General features: G+C 42.2%; 1 protein-coding gene across 1 annotated transcript; it reads right to left on the reverse strand.

Moving 5' to 3' along the window:
- Nucleotides 1–5,272: 5,272 nt before the first annotated feature.
- Nucleotides 5,273–20,410, reverse strand: LOC137361145 (retinal rod rhodopsin-sensitive cGMP 3',5'-cyclic phosphodiesterase subunit delta-like; the record flags this gene model as incomplete). Its single annotated transcript, XM_068026087.1, has 4 exons — nt 5,273–5,385; nt 8,900–9,005; nt 20,004–20,129; nt 20,321–20,410. Coding segments are annotated over 4 exons (335 nt in total), but the record flags the coding sequence as incomplete, so codon positions are not given.
- Between the last annotated feature and the right edge of the window lie 320 nt (nt 20,411–20,730).

The following is a 20,730-nucleotide window of genomic DNA, read 5'->3' on the forward strand; positions in this document are numbered from 1 at the left end:
CACGGGGAGTAATCCAGAGATTACAACCCTAGAGGTCCTGTTTTTTAACTTACTACCTAACTCCCTAAATGCCCCCTGCAGGACCTCATCACTCTTCCTCCCTATGTCATTGGTACCGATGTGTACCACAACCTCTGGCTGTTCACCCTCCCCCTTCAGAATGCCCCCTGTCCGTTCAGAGACATCCTTGACCCTGGCACCAGGGAGGCAACATACCATCCTGCAGTCTCTTTCACGTCCACAGAAGCGCCTATCTGTGCCCCCGACTATACAGTCCCCTATAACTATTGCTCTTCTGCGCTTTGTCCCTCCCTGCTGAACAACAGTGCCAGCTGTGGTGCCACTGCTCTGGCTGCTGCTGTTGTTTTTCCGATAGGCCATCTCCCCCAACATTATCCAAAATGGTATACTTGTTAGAGAGGGGGATAGCCACAGGGGATTCCTGCACTGACTGCCTGCCCCTTCTAGCGGTCACCCATCTATCTGCCTGCACCTTGGGTGTAACCACATCTCTAAAACTCCTGTCTATGATACTTTCTGCCACCTGCATGCTCCTCAGTGCATCCAGTTGCCGCTCCAACCGATCCATGCGGTCTGTGAGGAGCTTGGTCTTGAACATGCTCAATGACTGAGCCTCCACAGCCCTCTGGGGGTAGAGAATCCCAAAGATTCACCACCCTCTGAGTTGAGAGATTCCTCCTCGTCTCTGTCCTAAGTTAAAGGCCAGCTCGGGTCTGCAAATGAAACCCGACCCGAGCCTGACAGAACCACATCCGACCCTGCCCTAGTCCTTTCATTTTTTCCCGTGCCCGACCCAACCACCGGAATGTTTAGTTAACCTAGCTTTTTCACTTTTTAAGCTTGTGCAGATAAGCAACAAAAACTGTAACTGGACTTGAAAGGTTGTTTAAAAAGTACATTAATATTGGAGCCCGAGTCTGAATGTCGGACCTGGAAGAGCGACCCGACCCGAACCCGACACATCTTCGGGTCCCGTCGGGTTCAGGTTAGGTAGCTATGCTCTATACTAAGTGGCCTACTCCTTATTTGGAGACAGTGCACCCTGGTTCTAGACCACCACCACCCCACCCCTAGCCAGGGGAAATATCCTTCCTGTATCTATCCTGACGAGCCCTCAAGAATTTTGTATGTTTCAATGAGATCACCTCTCATTCTTCTAAACTCTAGAGAATACAGACCCAGCCTCCTCAATCTCTCCTCCTAGGACAATCCTGCCATCCCAGGAATTAGTCTGGTGAATCTTCGTTGCACTCCCTCTATGGCAAGTATGTCCATCCATATGTAAGGAGACCAAAACTGTACACAATACTCCAGGTGCTGTCTCACCAAGGCTCTATACAATTGCAGCAAGACATCTTTATTCCTGTACTCAAAATCCTGTTGCAATAAAGGCCAACATACCATTTGCCTTCCTAATTGCTTGCTGCACCTGCATGTTAGCTTTCAGTGACTCATGAACAAGGACACCCAAGTCCCTTTGCACATCAACACTTTCCAATCTCTCACCATTTAAGAAATACTCTGCATTTCTGTTTTTCCTACCAAAGTGGATAACTTCACATTTTTCCACATTATATTCCAGCTGCCATGTTCTTGGCCACTCAAAGAACAACAAAGAACAAAGAACAGTACAGCACAGGAACAGGCCATTCGGCCCTCCAAGCCTGCGCCGATCTTGATGCCTGCCTAAACTAACACCTTCTGCACTTCCGGGGCCCATATCCCTCTATTCCCTTCCTATTCATATATTTGTCAAGATGTCTCTTAAACGTCGCTATCGTATCTGCTTCCACCACCTCCCCTGGCAGCAAGTTCCAGGCACTCACCACCCTTTGTGTAAAAAAACTTGCCTCACACACTCATTTAGCCTGTCTAAATCCCCTTGAAATCTCTTTGCATCTTCCTCACAACTCACATTCCCACCTAGTTTTGTGTCATCTGCAAACTTGAAAATATTACATTTGGTCCCCACATCCAAATCATTGATACAGATTGTGAATAGGTGGGGTCCAAGCACTGATCCTTGTGATACCCCAATAGTCACAGCCTGTCAACCTGAGAATGACCTGTTTATTCCTATTCCCCGTTTTCATCCATTAACCAATTCTCAAGCCATGCCAGTATAATACCGCCAATCCCACGTGCTCTAATTTTGTTTACCAACCTCCTGTGTGGGACATTATTGAAAACCTTCTGAAAATCCAAATACAGCGCATCCACTGGTTCCCCCTCATCTATTCTGCTAGTTACATCCTCAAAAAACTCCAACAGGTTTGTCAAACAAGAGTTCCCTTTCATAAATCCGTGTTGACTCAGCCCAATCCTACCATTATTTTCTTCGTGTCCAATTATCACATCCTTCATAACAGATTCTGGCATTTTCCCTACCACTGATGTCAGGTCAACAGGTCTGTAGTTCCCCATTTTCTCTCTCCCTCCTTTCCTAAATAGTGGGGTTACATTTTCTACCTTCCAATCTGCAGGAACCATTCCACAATCCAAACAATTTTGCAAGATGACCATCAACACACCCACTATCTCTACAGCCACCTCTTTCAACACTCTGGGATGTAGATCATCAGGTGCAGGTGATTGGCCAACTTTCAGTTCCATTAATTTCTCCAGTACTACTTTTTTACTAATACTAATTTCTTTCAGTTCACCTTTCTCACTAGTTCCTTGGTTCTCTAGTATTTCTGGGAGGCTTTTTATATCTTCCTCCGTGAAGACAGACACAAGTATTTGTTTAATTTTTCTGCCATTTCTTTGTTCCCCATTATAAATTCTCCTGTTTCTGCCTGTAATGGGCCCAAATTTGTCTTTGTTCATCTTTTCCTTTTTTGCATATCCATAGGAGCTTTTACAGTCCGTTTTTGTTTCTCGCTAGTTTACTTTAATATTCTATTTTCCCTTTCTTTATCAGTTTCTTGGTCCTCCTTTGCTGAACTTGAAAATGCTCCCGATCCTCAGGCTTACACTTTTGGTAATTTTATAAGCTTCTTCCTTTGATGTAAAACAATTTTTAACTTCTCTTGTTAGCCACAGTTGGACCACTTTTCCTGTTGGGGCTTTGCCTCAAAGGAATGTATATTTGTTGTAAACCATGTATTAATTCTTTAACTGCTAGCCATTGCCTATCTACCATACCATTTAATGTAGTTTCCCAATCTACCACAGCCAACGTGCCCCTCATACCTTTGTAATTTCCTTTGTTTAGATTTAGAGCCTAGTTCCGGATTAAACCACATTACTTTAAAAACTTGATGTAAAATTCTATAACATTATGGTCACTCTTCCCTGAAGGTTCCTTTACAATGAGGTTATTAATTAGCCCTTTCACACTGCACAATACTAAAATAATCTGTTATCTAGTTGGTTCCTTAATATACTGTTCTAGAAAACTATCTGGTATATATTCCAGGAATTCATCTTCCATAGCATTAGTGCTAATTAGATGATTACAGTATTTTCCTTACTACATGCATTTCTAATTTCCTGATTTATACTGTGCCCTACATTACCACAACGTGTTTGACGGCCTATAAACAACATCCACCAATGTTTGCTGCCCCTTGCTGTTTCTTAGCTGCACCCAAATTGATTCAACATCTTGGACTCCTGATCTAAGATCCTCTCTCACTAATGTACTGATCTCATCCTTTAGTAACAGCTGTACCCCACCTCCTTTTCCTTTTTGCCTATTCATCCTTAATGTCAAATACCCTTGAATATTCAGTTCCCAGCTTTGGTCATCATGCAGCCATGTCTCTGTAATGGCAATTAGATCATACCCAATTACTTCTACTTGTGCTGTTAATTCATCTACCTTGTTGCAAATGCTGTGTGCATTCAGATACAGTGCCTTTAATTTTGCCTTTTAAACATTTTTCAGTATTTTTTAACCAATTTGGTGCTGCTTTTTTTCAGCTGCCTTCCAATTTCGCCTAATACTAGGTCACAAAAGCTTAATTGTTAAGGACTCATCAATGCAGGATTGAAGGATGTACTAGATCAGTCACCGCAGACTCCACCAAAGCATTTATGAAAACTGGAGTACAAGAGTCCACCAAATTCTTACCCAGACAATGTAACCTGTAAATTTAGCATGCTTTTACTCAGATGGAAAAAGAGAAGCGACGTGTAAATGAAGATATAGATTAGCACTTTCTTTAGAGCAGAATCCTGATATTTATAGCCAATGATCAAGGCCACTGGTTTATAGTGACTAATTAATCGAATTGTGTTTTTGTCACATATGCCAAGAACCCCCACCTGCCAAGAATGAGGCATATTAATTTTGTCATATGAACATTAATCAAAAACTGTTGCTAAAGTGGACAGATGATTTGTTTAAAGAGATCAGCAGTGGCTGGAAAAAGATTGCATTCTAAGAGACAGTCGCGTAGGAAAAGACAATGGGAACTGCTCACTGATTCAATTAACAGAGACTGGTCTGGGCAATGGTGATCCACATCTTGGCGGTGTAAGAGACAGCACTACACTGCACCCCCCGTCCCGCCACCAGCCACCGCACACCCCCACCCACCACCGAGAGCTTTGGAATCCACAAACGCAGGAGTTTGTTAAAAAAAAACTAACCTGATGGCCCAGGTCTGGTTTTGAACAGCTCACAGGACAGCTTGGGGGAGACTGCAGACTGCAACTGAACTTGGAAGCAGAGAGCCTCTTTCGCTCTCTCACTAATCTCTGGATTCACTGAAGTCACTTAAACCTCAACAGAGAAAAGACTCTTACATCCAAACAAGTTTGAAAGCAGGCACTGGGCACCAAAGAAACAGCAAGACTTACCGGCAAGCAAAGACTCTACAAACTCAAAGGACCGTAAATAGAAACCCAGTTATTGGCTCAAACTTTTCCCCTTTATTCTTTCTACTTTTTCTGTCTCTATCTGCGTGTGTGTTTATCATGTATGCATGCTAGCGTGGTCACATCGCGTTTTCGTAGTTGTTAACCGAATTAGAATTTAAGATTAATAAACTTCCACCTTTCTTGTTTAAATCTAAGAAAACCTGTCTGATTGATTTCTCTGCCTTACAATTGGAAAGCAGTGAACAAGGATTCACTGAGAGGGAGCTAAAAACATGGTCAAACCAGGCAAAGGCTGAGAGGGAAACCCTAGACCCCCTTCTCACCTGGTCATAACACATAGAATTCCAGGACTTCCATCTATGTCTTTGGGATAACATTTGTGATTTGTCCATTTGTCTGTGGAAACTACGAACAGTATCACTGCTTAAGATTCAAAGCAATCTTTCCTCTTTTCAGGTAAGGTATGGGGCAGAACAAAATACTCCTGATCCTTTAGCAAAGCACAAGGACTTTAAAGGAATTCACCTTGGAAGGCTGCATTAAAGAGAAAGAGAAAGTCAATTTGGAAGAACTGATTCCACTGCTGAGGCCAGTTTTATCCAACTGGAACCAGTCAACAGAAAGACGCGTCTCATAAGTCTGACCCAAAGACCCTGGATGAGCCTGTGTCAGGATTTAATCCCTATTTAGGCACGAAGGCTAGTTCACCCAAGTCTTACAGCTCTGTGCAAGGATAGAAAGGTGCGCTGCAAACTTATTCAGCACATGCTATTAGAGATAAAAGTTCAAACATTCTCCACGAGAGATGCACCCACAAATTACGCTTGTGCCAATATCAAGATCAACTTTTTACGGGGTTTGGCATTGATAACGCTGCCTTTCTGTGTCCTGGATCCAACTAGAGGAATCAGAGTTACTCCATATAACATTGATTGCTTTTGACTTTCCCTCAAGAATGGTCAATATCAAGTATAATTCTTCCCTTCAATTAGAGGTTGACACCAAGGAGTATGGAAACTGAAGCCGACAGAGATTTTACATGCCTTGACTCTGACTTCCACCCAAAGCTGGCAGGAATGACTTAACCACCAGCAGATGAAGTCAAAATTGGAGAGAGGTCAGGCTGCTGTCAGGGACCCACATTAATGGTCCCTGTTAAAGTGGGTGTGGGGATGCTAGCACATCTACAAATCGGGGAACAGGGAGGAAGCCTGGGGCAGGGAAAACCCAAAACGTACTTGTGTGTCACTCCTACTCCTCCTAGCCTACAACAAACCTTTAAAAACTAAACTAGGCCTCCTGTGACCATGATCCTTGCTACCACGTTTTCTGGTAGGTTTAACACAGAATTGCCTTAGTCCTGATGACATCATCAGAATGCGCAGAATTACACTGACTGTACAGCACAGAAACAGGCCATTCATTCAACCAGCCCATGCAGGAGTTTATGTTCCTCTGCAGCCTCCTCCCACCCTTCCTCATCAAACTCAATCAGCATTAACCTCCATTGCCTTCTCCCTCATACGCTTATCTAGCCTCCCTTATTCACCTCAACTGCTCTCTGTGGTGGTGAGTTCAACATTCTCACCACTTTCTGGGTAAAGAGATTTCTTCTGAATTGCCTATTTGATTTCTTGATGACCATCTTATATTAATGGCCTCTAGTTTTGCTCTCTCCACAAACACCCTCTCTGTGACTACTCTACCAAAAAACTTTCATAATTTTAAAGACCTCCGTTAGGTCACTCCTCAATCTATTCTTTTCAAGAAAGAGACCCATGGGGAGAAATTGATTTGCATAGAACTGCTTCTAGCGGGGCTCCGTAGACTACGTCAATTCCCTGGGGGTAGGCAATCTTACAGGCTAATACCTGTGTGGTGTTCTTCATCATTGAAGAATGCTGTGCAGGTAGCCAACAGCTGCCATACAAAAACAGAAAAAAATGGGGGCAGAAGTTATGATCTGAAATTGTTGAACTCGATGTTGAGTTTGGAAGACCGTTAGATGCCTAATCGAAAGATGAGGTGCTGTTCCCCAGTTTCTCACTGCACAGATGTGGCCAGACTTTCTCAATATATTCAGCATTTTCTGTTTTTACTTCACTCACCCAATTGTTGGGTGGTGAAGGGAAAGCAAGAGGAAAAAGCGAGACTGAGCCTAAACAAATATGAAAAAAAATGCACACTTGAGGTAAATGTACAACTGAAGATACTTAATAAAAAGACACTGTAATGAAGGATGATGGCAGTATACAGCTTTGTGAAATAGCATTTTGAAAATATGTGACCAATTCTGATGGCAGAAGAATCGCTTAATACAGTTGGCAACAGGAAATGTTGCGTTCTGTTTTTAAAAGAACACTCTTTCCCATTTACCTGTTCAGATACAATCTTGATTTTTGTTTATGGGAGGGCAATTTGCCATGTATTTAGTTTATTTTTCTATCTGGAAAATGAATTCCTCTACATTAAGAGGTGACACAGATTCTCTAATGTTGCCATGCACATGAATACAAAAAGCACAGAATGAGATGACAACTCTGGCCTTATAGCAGAAAATTGTCAACTCAAAATATGTTTCTTCCACACCATTTCTGAACACTTTCTTCCAAGTAACACAAGGGATGGCTTCCAATATCAAATATATATCTACCTTCAAAGATGAATCAAGTAAAAAATACAATATTGATAGTTTCACTAATACTTGAGAAATTGCCTTGTACACATAGCAGCTGTATGAAACTGCAATTGATCACAATATTAGGTTTGCAACCTTGGTGTAATATTTGATCCCGAGATGAGCTTCTGATCGCATATCCGCGCCAACACTAAGATGCCTATTTCCATATCTGTAACATCGCTCCACTGTGCCCTGACTCAGCTCATGTGCTGCCGAAACCCTCATCAATGCCTTTGTTACCACTAGGCTTGATTATTCCAATGCTCTCCTGGCCAATCTCCTGAATTCTACCCTCTGTAATCTTGAGGTCATCCAAACCTCTGCTGCCCATGTCCTTACTTGCACTTTCACCTATCAGCCCTGTACTCAGTGACCTACATCGACTCCGGGTCAAGTAAATGCCCTCCAAGGCCTCGCCTCTCCCCATCTCCTTCAGCCCCACAACCCTCAGAAATTGCCACTCATCTAATTCAGGCCTCCTGAGTATCCCGATTTTAATTACTCTACCAATGGTGGCCACCTTCAGCTGCCTAGGCCTTAAGCACTGAAATTCCCTCCTTAAACCTCTTCACCTCTCTTTCCTCCTTTAAGAAGCTCCTTAAAACCTACCTCTTTGACTAAGTTTTTGGCCATTGACACCGAGCCTTATGTGGCTCGGTGTCAAATTTTGCTTTGTAACACTCCTGTGAAGTGCCTTGGAATGTTTTATTATGTTAAAGGTACTATATAAATGCAAACAGTTGTTGTTTAGAGTAGCTATGGAAAAAGACAAGATAAAACTAGATGAGAAAATACTCAACTGAAGCAGGGCTAACTTTAGTGAGTTGAAAAGATATTTGATGCAGGTGGACTGGAATCAACTTTTCAAAAAAGAATTGGATAAATACTTGAAGTGGAAAAATTTGCAGGGATTGGGAGGAACTGTACAGCTTTTTTTTAAAGAGCTAATGCAGGCACAAAGGACAAACAGACTCCTTCTGTGCTGTATCATTCTATGATTCTATAAAGAGCAGTTGAAGAACTCGAAGACTGACTCATGGTTACCACAGAAGCACGAGAAAATATAAATCATACAATAGATGTGTACTACATGCTCTTAGAGGGGCAGCTACCCAATAAAATCTCCTTTTGTTAATTTAGGGATTACTTCGATGTGGTAAGCAAAAGGTTAGACAGGAACCAAGAATTGGGTAAAGAAATCAGGAACTTTAGTTCTTTTTTTTCTTAAGGTACAAGATGAAAGTAGGCCAGCGGCATGTATGTTCTGTCATAGGTCGTCTGGTTTATTTTTCATGATCAACTTAACCTTTTTATAACACAAATGCAATAACACTAATAAAAGAAGATGTTACATCACAGGTCACTTACGTTAACACATTAGCTGGCATCATCTGTGATTCTGGTGCTGCTTCTATTAATGATTGCCAAGTGTTTGTGGAGTTAGGGATGACAAAGCCAAATTCAAAAAACCATTCTAGAAAAAATAAGAAGTTTTCATAAAGATTAAATATAACAAGTACCACCTCTCATTAAATAATGACAATTATTTAATTTTACTAGATTTCTTCTTACATTTCTCATGGGTACTATAGGATCTGAAGCAAAGTTCCTGATGCTTATGCGGCTTCACTATGAAATTCTGGATGACACATTTCCCCTGCCTCATGACTTACTAAATGGAAGATCTCGTACTGCTACAAAAAAAATGAGGGCTGAATTTTATTCGGGCGCCTCGCTCTGCGGCAGCGCCCTTTGAACTCGGTGGGGTGCCCGCATTCAGCGGCCGCCGAACAGCCCCCCGCGATATTTCGCACGGGAGTTCATTTAAATAGTTGGTGTGGAGCGCCCGCCCCCGCTGACGTAAGGGGGCGGCCTCCGCATCCCCAGCAAGGGCGTCCGATGCCACTGCTTTAAGCCCTTACAATTAATTTTAATTTTTAAAGGCAAAACATTATTTATTTTTATTAAATATAAAATTAAGTGGAGACCCTTCCTCAACCCCCACAATGGTCATTTCATTGCCCGCAATGACCCTCATTTATTTTTCAAACACCTGAACCTCCCCCCCAACCTTCTATCTTTTGCCCTTCAACCCCTTCCCCACATCCAATAAAAATTAATTTCCCTGCTCCTCCACACCACTCGCCCTAAAAATTTTATTACTTCCTCCCCTCCCCATCAGGTTCTCGCCTCGGAACACCGTGCGCAGCTCCGAAGGCGTGTGAAGGCCAAACGGAGGCCGTAAAATCGGCGTGGGACAGCAGGTAAGTTATTTTGAATATATTTAATGGCAATCTGCATATGGAGATGAAGGGCCCTCGCCAAACAGGGGGCGGTGATCCGCACCGAGGGCCCCACGCCACTGGTAATATGCGGCGGGCCCTTCGCGACGTCACAGGTTGAGGCGTGCCTCTCTCCGCAGAATTATACCAGCCCCTGCGCTGCAACCCGCAGTGTCGAGTGGCCGGTAAAATTCAGCCCTAACTGTTGAATTGGTGCAGTACAAGTTGGTAATTGTGGTTTCAACCATTCGCTAACTATAGTAATGAGTCAACAGGCGAATGTAGAGTTATATTGGCAGTGAAGCTGATCCCTGGTTCATTTACTAATCTAATTTTCCTAACCACTTTTTTCTTTCAGCAAGCTATTCTGCCTGTATGGATTGCTCTTCTTAATGTTTTTTATCTGTAGCACTTCGAGAGTCGGAATATTTCCCTTGGGTTCAGTTACCAAAACTGACAAAGTGTAGTTCCACTTGTACAGTACCATTTTAGCTACAAGGGTCAGCGTTGTTTGTTCTATTAGTTGTTGCTGTGCAATGACTGAACATGTTAAATAGTGAATCTAATATCCCTGGATCTCTTTCAATTTCATCTGCCATTATTGCAGCACTATTCACAAAGGATGTACATTGTCCAATTTTTCATTGTGTATGCACATTCAGTTTTATTTGTCACCAATCAATCCACTTAAATATTTAATTCAATTAATTTTGTGGATCCTTTGTTGCATCTTCCGAGTTGACTGATCCCCTAACCCACCTCTCCTCCCATTTGTCTGTAAATCTAACAAATTTCCATTTAGCTTCTGAATCCAAGTTATTAGTGCAAGTTAGAAACAGTAGATAGCCCAAAACTAATCCTCTCGGTGCTTCACTTAGCACTTTCCACATTACTCTAACACCACTCCCCTAAAGCTGCAGTCTACCTTTCAGCCAATTTCTTACCCATTCCCAGATTCTAACTTCAATCCTCAACCACATTATGCTTAAGTCGCTGCCTTTCTTGCAGAACATTTTTTTGGAATTTTAGATATACCACCTAGTAAGGATTGTCAGACATTTTGAGGGAGTGAAATCCTACAAATGTTATCAAGCAGAAGCTTCCCATTCAGAGTCTGTGTTTGATGCCAATTATTAGGTTGTCATACAGGTAAATCCTCAAAAGTCAATCTATTATCTTATCCAGTATTAAAGCAACAATAAAAGATGTGTAACTGCCTTGGTCTGTTTTGTCATCTGATTGAAAGTGATCCCTTTCATCCATCTAGCACTTCCAGGTCACGTTGTAGTCATTAACCACGTGTAGATTATCTCTGACTGTGTACTCACATAGTTGCTAGCGAATACATGGAAATAAGCACTGAATAAATAAATTATTTATTGTAAATTATTTGAGAATAGGGCATTCTCAGTGCCCTGACCAACATTCCTCCCTCAGCCAAGACCATTAAAAACAGGTTAACTAATCAGTCATCTCCTTGCACTATATAAATGCAAGTCTTTCTTATTTCTTGAGAAAACGATGGAAATGGTATTGACTTTGTTCTGGAGCAATGAGAACAATTAACGTACATGGCGCAATGCTAAGCTGAAAGGGCAAAAGCTCTGAAGAATCAGATAAATAATCACTTCTCCCAGAAGACTGAAAATATAAGGCTCAATGGAAAGCTATACAAGCTTGGAAATTTGTGTGTATAGCAGAGGCACAAGGGGAAAGGAAAATCGAGTGGTTCAAAATTGTATTCAGCAAAACTTTGGCAGTATACACCCAAGGACAATGAGCCCACAAATAATACTCTGCTAAAGAATCAAGTCAACAGTAGGATGACGGATAAGCCTCAGTTAATTCCTTGGAAAACAGCAAGTGCTGCCATCCAGCACTATTCAAGTCCACAGGAAAGTCCCTCTGAAAACCCAGGTGAAGAAAGTGCAGTACATATGAAACTTAGCAGCCAAGAATATTTTTGTTGTGGAAGGTAACTAACAGTTGAAGATGTTCATACGTATTCATAAACTACAGTTGTGGCTTACTCCGCCTGGGAGGATATAACAATATCAGAACCACCTTTGGTTGTTTAATTTTTCCGTCAACACTCTAAGGGCTGGATTTGATATGGTTGCCTTCAAAAATGGTGGCCCGCCCGCGCAGGCCGCACGCCAAAGAGCCACCACGATCTCAAGTGCCGTGGCTCATTTAAACAGCCAGGGCAAGCCCCTCCCGATCACATGGAAGGGGCGGGCTACCTACCCTCAGCAATGGGTTTTTACAGGGTTGCCAGCCCTACCGGCTTATTTAAATATTTAAGAAATATTCAATAAAATTATATTAACACATTTCTTTTGCCCCTCTCCCACCCCCCCCAAATAAAAATGTAATTATTTGCTCGTCCCCTCCAAAACATTACCTTAACCATCTGACCTTCCCCCCCACCCCCAAACTGCACAAGTTGAAACTACAACCCTTCCCACCATCCCCTACACCCATGATGCTAATTTGACCCCGTTCCCCCACCTCCCCCACACTGATAAACTTACCTTGTCACCAGCCCCAACCAGTGTTGTGCCTCATTTCCCCCAGACAGGGATCCAAAGGCGCGGGAGGGCCGGCCGCTGCTCTGAAGATCATGGTGGGCCCGTAATCTCCCAGGTAAGTGCATGTTAATTTATTAATTTTATTCATTTGCATATGTTAATTCAGGTCTCATCGCCCAGTGGCATGGTGGGCCTCATCCAGGATCATCTTCAGGCCCCCCCCTCCCCCAAGCCCCGCCACGGATCCGGATGTCGAGGGCTCCGTACAATCCAGCCCTAAATGTGAGACACAATTGCTACAGGTTGTGGAAAGCAATCCTTTCTGGAATAAAATGTTGAATGTGTAAGTTAAGATCAAGAATCACCAAGAAATAGTTACAAGCCAGTGAATCTACAAGTACCACCCTTTAAATTTGTGGATTTTCTTAGAAACACTAAAATGAAAGAAAAGACACTTACTGGAAAACCACTAAGAAGAAGATGGTGGTGATGGAACAAAGTCACCAGCTACATTAAAACCTAGATGTGGATAACCCAGATGAAATCACAGAATCACAGAATAAAACAGCACAGAAGAAGCCCTTCAGCCCATCGAGTCTGCACCGATGCATTAAAGATACCTGACCTGTCTACCTAATCCCATTTGCCAGCACTTGGTCCATACCCTTGAATGTTATGACGTGCCAAGTGCTCACCCAGTTACTTTTTAAAGGATGTGAGGCAACCCGCCTCTACCACCCTCCCAGGCAGGGCATTCCAGACTGTCAACACCCTCTGGGTAAAAAAGTTCTTCTTCAAATCCCGCTTAAACCTCGTGCCCCTCACCTTAAACTTGTATCCCCTCGTAACTGACCCTTCAACTAAGGGGAACAGCTGTTCCCTATCCACCCTGTCCATGTCCCTCATAATCTTGGACACCTCGATCAGGTCACCCCTCAGTCTTCTCTGCTCCAGCGAAAACAACCCAAGCCTATCCAACCTTTCTTCATAGCTTAAATGTTCCATCCCAGGCACCATCCTAGTGAATCGCCTCTGCACCCCCTCCAGTGCAATCACATCATTCCTATAATGTGGCTACCAGAATTGCACACAGTACTCCAGCTGTGGCCTTACCAAAGTTCTATACAACTCCAACATGACCTCCCTGCTTTTGTAATCTATGCCTCGAATGATAAAGGCAAGTGTCCCATATGCCTTTTTCACCACCCTATTAACCTGCCCTTCTGCCTTCAGGGATCTATGGACAAACACACCAAGGTCCCTTTGTTCTTCGGAACTTCCCAGTGTCAGGCCATTCATTGAATACTCCATGTCACATTACTCCTTCCAAAGTGTATCACCTCACACTTCAGGTAATCACTCCCTCCATACTTCAGTAATTCCATCTGCCACATTCTCTCCATTGACCATCCCACTTCCTTAACCCAGCCAACTAACCTCACTTACCACTCCCAAGCTTCACTCGAACCATCTGATCCTACCCCCACATAACCACAAGCTACTGACAACAGACCCCCCACACGGACCCAGCACAGATCCCTGTGTACCCACTGGACACTGCTTCCAGTCACTAAACAGCCGTCTGTCATCACTCTCTGTCTCCTACAGCTAAGCCAATTTTGAATCACCTTATCAAGTTACACTTTATCCCATGTGCATTTGCTTATCCATGTAAGTCACCTACCCTCATCTACGCACCTCTCTCCATGCTCAAAAAATACATCAAATTTGCATACCTCCCTCATGACAAAGCCATGCTGACTCCTCACAATCCTAATCAAATTGCCTATCCAAGTGGAGATAGATTCTCTCCTTCAGAATTTCTGCAATAGCTTCCAAACGACTGACGTGAGACTCACTGGGCTATAGTTCCCTGGCTTATCTCTACAACCTTTCTTAAATAGTGGGACCACATTAGCTGTTCTCCAGTCCTCTGGCACCTCCACGGTGGCCAGGGAGGAATTAAAAATTGGGTTGGAGCCCCTGCAATCTCCATCCTCGCCTCTCACAGCATCCTGGACACAAATCGTTCAGACCTGGAGATTTGTCCACTTTTAAGCCTGCAAAACCTCCAATACCTGTCACTCCGATGACAATTTGCTCAAGAACCTCACAGTCTCTCTCTCTGAATTCCATATCTCATCCTCATTCTCTTGGTGAAGACAGATGAAGTATGTCATTCACACCTACCAATGTCCTCTGGCTCACCCCACAGAGTTCCCCCTTGGTCCCTAATTGGAACACCTCAGAATGTCTGGCACATCAATTCCAAATAATAACTGCCTGCTGGTTTAAAGAGAGATTCTGGAAAAGCAAGGGGCTACAGTGATAGCCAGCCCATTTGTTTATGTAAATGAACCTGGTTGCTTGAAGAATTGAGAATATTATTGCAATTAACAGACTCATTAAAGCAGGGAGGATTATACAGAAACAAAGTTAATGCTTTGGGTCGATGACCCTTCATCAGAACTGGGAAAAGTTAGAAATGGAATAGGTTTTAAGTAGGTCAAATGGGGGAGGTTGGAAAAGGAACAAAAGGGATGGTCTGTGAGAGGGCAGAAGATGGGAGACATTAAATGACAAATGATTTGCTCAGGCAGAGCAAAGTGAGTAATAATGGGACAAATTAAGAGACAAAGGATGTGTCCAGAGGAAGTGTGAATGGCAGAATAAAGAACAGCTGCCGTCCGAAAGCAAAACAGGAGGAAAAGACTGAAATGTGCAAGAAAAGGAAACAAAATGGGGGGCACAGAGTATGGTTTGAAATTAGTGAACTCAATGCTGAGTCCAGAAGGCTATAAAGTGCCTAATCAAAAGATAAAGTGCTGTTCCTCAAGCTTGCGTTGAGCTTCATTGGAACACTGCAGTCGGCCAAGGACAGAAACATCAGCATGAGAGCAAGATAGAGAATTAAAATGGCAGGCCACCAGAAGCTCAGGGTCATTCTTGAGGACTGAACAGAGGCGTTCCGCAAAACAGTCAGCCAATCTGCATTTGGTCTCCCCGATGTAGAACAGGCCGCATTGTGAGCAGTGCATACAGTATGCTAAATTGAGAGGAATACACATAAATCGCTATTTCACCTGGAAGGAGTGTTTGGGGCCTTGGACAGCAAGAGAGAGGAACTAAAAGGGCAGGTGTTGCATCGCCTGTACATGCATGGAAAGGTGCCATGGGAAGGTGACAGGGTGTTGGGGGTAACTGAGGAGTGGATTAGGGTGTCACAGAGGGAATGGTCCCATCGGAATGCTGAAGAAGGATGGCGAATGTGGCGGCATCACACTGGAGGTGGCAGAAATGGCAGAGGATGATCCATTGAATACGGAGGCTAGTGGGGTGGAAAGTGAGGACAAGGGGAACCCTATCATGGTTCTGGGAGGGAGGGGAAGGGGTGAGAGCAGAAGTGCGGGAAATGGGTCAAACAAGGTTGCGGGCTCTGTCAACTATGGTGGAAGGGAATCCTTGGATGAGGAACAAGGAAGACTGATCAGAAGCACTGGTGTGGATATTTGCATCATCAGAACAGATGTGATGGAGAAACTGGGAAAATGGAATGGAGTTCTTACAGGAAGCAGGGTGTGAGGAAGTGTAGTCAAGGTGGCTGTGGGCTTATAATAAATATTTGTTGATACCCTATCCCCAGAAATGAAGACAGAGATGTCAAGTAAGGGAAGGGAAGGGAAGAGTCAGAGATGGATCATGTGAAGGTGAGAGAAGGGTGGAAATCAGAAGCAAAGTTGATGAAGATTTCCAGATGAACATCAACGCAAGCTCGAGGAACAGCATCTCATTTATCGATTAGGCACACTACAGCCTGCTGGACTGAACATTGAGTTCAATAATTTCAGAGCATGACAGCCCCCCATTTTACTTTCATTCTTAGTTATTTTTTCAACATTCTTTTTTACATTTTTTACAATCTTTTTTTTGCATTTATTTCATTTCATCTTTGTTTGTTCAGTTTGCTTACCCACTGTTTTTTTTCAGGTTTGCACTTGCTGCTGTTCAATATTCAGTGTATTTACACCTAATCTGTACTAATGTTTTGTCTTTCAACAGACCATTAACATATTGTTTGCCTTTGCTCCGTGACCTTTTGGTCAGCTATGTGGCCTGGTCCAATCTAGACCTCCTTTGTTATCTCTTGCCCCACCCCCACCTCCCTTGCTTATAACCTGTGACTTTTCTAATATTTGTCAGTTCCGATGAAGGGTCACTGACCCGAAACGTTAACTCTGCTTCTCTTTCCACAGATGCTGCCAGACCTGCTGAGTGATTCCAGCATTTCTTGTTTTTATTTCAGATTTCCAGCATCCGCAGTATTTTGCTTTTATATTATTATTATTGAAGATTTCCAGTGCTGGGCGAGAACAGGAAAGGGCACCGACACAGTCATCACTGTACCGGAACATGTTGAGGGAGGAGGCCCAAGTAGGACTTGAACAAGAGATGTTCCACATATCCCACAAAAAGGCAGGCATAGCTAGGACCCATGAAGGTACCCATTGTAACACCTTCTATTTGGAGCAAGTAAGATAAATTACATAGAAACATAGAAAATAGGAGCAGGAGTAGGCCATTTGGCCCTCGAGCCTGCTCCACCATTCATTATGATCATGGCTGATCATCCAGCTCAGTAACCTGTTCCCGCTTTCTCCCCATACCCTTTGATCCTTTAGACCCAAGAGCTATATCCAACTCCTTCTTGAAAACATACAATGTTTTGGCCTCAACTGCTTTCTGTGGTAGTGAATTCCACAGGCTCACCACTCTCTGGGTGAAGAAATTTCTCCTCATCTCAGTCCTGAAAGGTTTACCCCGTATCCTTAAGACTATGACCCCTGGTTCTGGACTCCCCCACTATTGGGAACATCCTTCCTGCATCTACCCTGTCAAGTCCTGTTAGAATTTTATAGGTTTCTATGAGATCCCCCCTCACTCTTCTCAACTCTAGCGAATATAATCCTAACTGACTCAATCTCTCCTCATACGTCAGTCCCGCCATCGCAGGAATCAGTCTGGTAAACCTTCACTGCACTCCCTCTATAGCAAGAGCATCCTTCCTCAGATAAGGAGACCAAAACTGCACACAATATTCCAGGTGTGGCCTCACCAAGGCCCTGTATAATTGCAGCAAGACATCCCTGCTCCTGTACTCAAATCCTCTTGCTATGAAGGCCAACATATCATTTGCCTTTTTTACCGCCTGTTGGACCTGCATGCTTACCTTCAGCGACTGGTGTACGAGAACACCCAGGTCTCAATGCATATTCCCCTCTCTCAGTTTCTAGCCATTCAGATAATAATCTGCCTTCCTGTTTTTGCTACCAAAGTGGGTAACCTCACATTTATCCACATTATACTGCATCTGCCATGCATTAGCCCACTCTCAACTTGTCCAAATCACCCTGAAGTCTCTCTGCATCCTCCTCACAACTCACCCTCCCACCCAGTTTTGTGTCATCTGCAAATTTGGAGATATTACATTTAGTTGCCTCATCTAAATCATTAATATATATTGTGAATAGCTGGGGTCCTAGCACCGATCCTTGCGGTACCCCACTAGTCACTGCCTGCCATTCAAATAAAGACCCATTTATCCCTACTCTTTGTTTCCTGTCTGCCAACCAATTTTCTATCCATCGCAATACACTACCCCCAATCCCACGCGCTAATGGAGAAGATGTTCAATGTGAGAACAAGGACTATCCCAACATCCAGACCAAGAGATGTCTTTACATACATCCATGGACAGAATACAAAATTGGTAAAAAGAACCAAAAAGAGAATTCTCATAGAAGTGTTACATTGAGAATAGATTTGTATGGGGTCAGGGAACAAGCAGTGTCCTGCAGGGATGTATGCTGGAACCAGTGCTACACATCATCTTAATATCTTGGATGAAGATATTATGTAATACCATTCCCAGTTTGCAGATGGCATAGAAATATGTACAGGAGTTGGGGTTTTGAATGAAATTAATATTTTATAGACTGATTAAACCAAGTTAATGGACTGTACCAGTGTGTGACAGATTTCCTTTGATGTGAGTAAGTACAGTATTTTGCATTTGGGTTTGGAAAATTCCAGGCATTTGTATGCAATGCAGGAGTATCTGTTAAATGCTACAAAGCAAGAGGGATACCTGGTTGTAATGGTAGCACAATGCAATAAATATAAAATTAAGGACACAATACTTAAGCAATACAAAACTTTAGTACAGCTGCACTTAGGAGTATTGTCTTCAGTTATGGACTCCATATGTAGCAGGGATATTGAGGTCCTGAAGAAGGTGCAGAGGAGGGCAATCAAAATGTTTTTGGGTATTATTTATCAGAATAGGCTCAAAGAGTTAGGACTATTTTCATCAGAGAAACCTGGGCTTAGAAATGAAATGTTTGAGGCTTATAAAAGGATAAAAGATTCTGTCCATCTGGGACAGATAGGAATGGTAAGACTAGTGGAAAGAGTTAGGGTATATGTTCGGAAGTATTTTTTTGTACACAGTCATCACTCTCTTGCTTTTTAACTTTGCCCAGAGCTTTGCGTGATTAGTGGATGGGTCAATGGTATGTGTGGCTACACCATTTCTGAATGGGGCAGACTTAGTGAATCAATTGATCTTTTCCCATTCCTTTTTTTGTAATTTTGTATGAGTGTCTACTAAAGTAACAGCTTGTTTAGTAAAAGTAAAAAATAAACAGCATGCCATATAGCATCTGTTAAGAGTTAATACAGTTTTGATATAAGGTACATACTTGAAACTTTGTAATTTATGTTTCCTCTTTAGAAATTACTACTGCGTATTTGTAGATTGTTAATGACCCAGTCTAAACCTAGAAATGCTAAGAACTAACGGGAAATGAGAAAATTCCAAGGCAGGTACGTAATATGCAAAGATAATTGAATTTCTTTGTTTTATTTTGGCTCTCAAATGTCCTAATGTGAATGGTCATCTAAAGCCATGAAATGCAGATGAACAAAGTAAGATCAAACCAGTGTAATACTGGTTCAGCATGATAGTATCAACAGGCATCAAGTCAAGTCTTTCCTACATAACAGCACAACTATTAGATTTTCAGTGCTATTTCCCCTGAAGTTATTGGATACTGAGAATATATTAGACTTTGAGGATGTAGCAAAAAATTGTCCTGTACAACATTGAGTCTAACAAGTTAACTTCCTGAATATTTGTGCATTATCATTTTCTAACCCTCAAGTGAAACTGCCTGTAAGAAAAATAATGGATAAGTGAAGAAACACTATCCAAGTATATTTACATTACACAGCAATAGCAAATAAACATTTTCTGTTCTAGTGTCCCATTTGAATTTATTCAATTTACCCAATTCATTAATACCCATCAGCAAAAATATGACTATCCCCAAGATCTCAAGGAAAGTTATTAATACAAGTAGATGAACATTTACACTGCCATTGACACTTTCCAGTCTCCAATACTATGCATGCTTAAATAAAAAAAGATTGTCACGGAACTATGTATGTGTATGAAAAATGACTAAATTTTAACATTTATTTACCACTGTTGGTCTACAAATTATGCCTGGGACAGATAATGCTTCAATACATGAATTACTGTGTTTGCACAATTTTTTTCAATATATGCGACAGGTACACAATTAAATACAAGATAATCACCTTCTAAGCACTGTCCTTTGAAGAAAACCTTTTGTTCTAGCCTGAATTTTTCCATCTGTTCAGATGAGGAAAAGTTTAGTTCTCTGGAAACGGCTTTACATTTCAGGATCTTTTTTGGAACCCGAGCTGCAGAGAAATCAGAGCAGAGATTTTCCATTCTAAACTATTCAATAGCAATATTCAGCGATATAAAAGGCACCATCAGGTGACCCATGAGGAGTCCAAAACCTTCGTACTTGGTGGAGAGAGGAAGGAAGAAAACAAGCACAAAAATGAATTATAATGGGAATCAAATTTTTAAAAAAGTTGTCAAATACCTAAACAGATTAGCTGTATTGTCTGTTCTTCACAAATCAAATAAATGTTTTCTAGAAAAAAATACAATTTTTCCTCGATAACTGAAATTTCTGATGTTCAAAAGTTCCTTTAAAAAAGGAAATAAAGATCAAAAATGTGTCACAATAGCATGATTAAATTCATACAATTGATTTTATTTCTTATAAGACAGTCAGTCTCTTTCTCAAAAGTCGGAGCTTCGACTTGATGCTTTTGCCCAGCGTTGTAGCTATATTAGCTGAATTCAGATTGCTCAATCTAAGCACATATAGTGCAACTAATCTGTCAGGATACATCAGTAAGAATTGGGGTACATTAATGTAGTAGTTATGTTGCAGGACTAGTAATCCAGAGACCTGGACTAATAATCTTGGGGCAACAAGCTCTTTTT

The sequence above is a fragment of the Heterodontus francisci genome, unplaced genomic scaffold (assembly GCF_036365525.1).
Source record: "Heterodontus francisci isolate sHetFra1 unplaced genomic scaffold, sHetFra1.hap1 HAP1_SCAFFOLD_2319, whole genome shotgun sequence".
Taxonomy (NCBI): Eukaryota; Metazoa; Chordata; class Chondrichthyes; order Heterodontiformes; family Heterodontidae; genus Heterodontus; species Heterodontus francisci.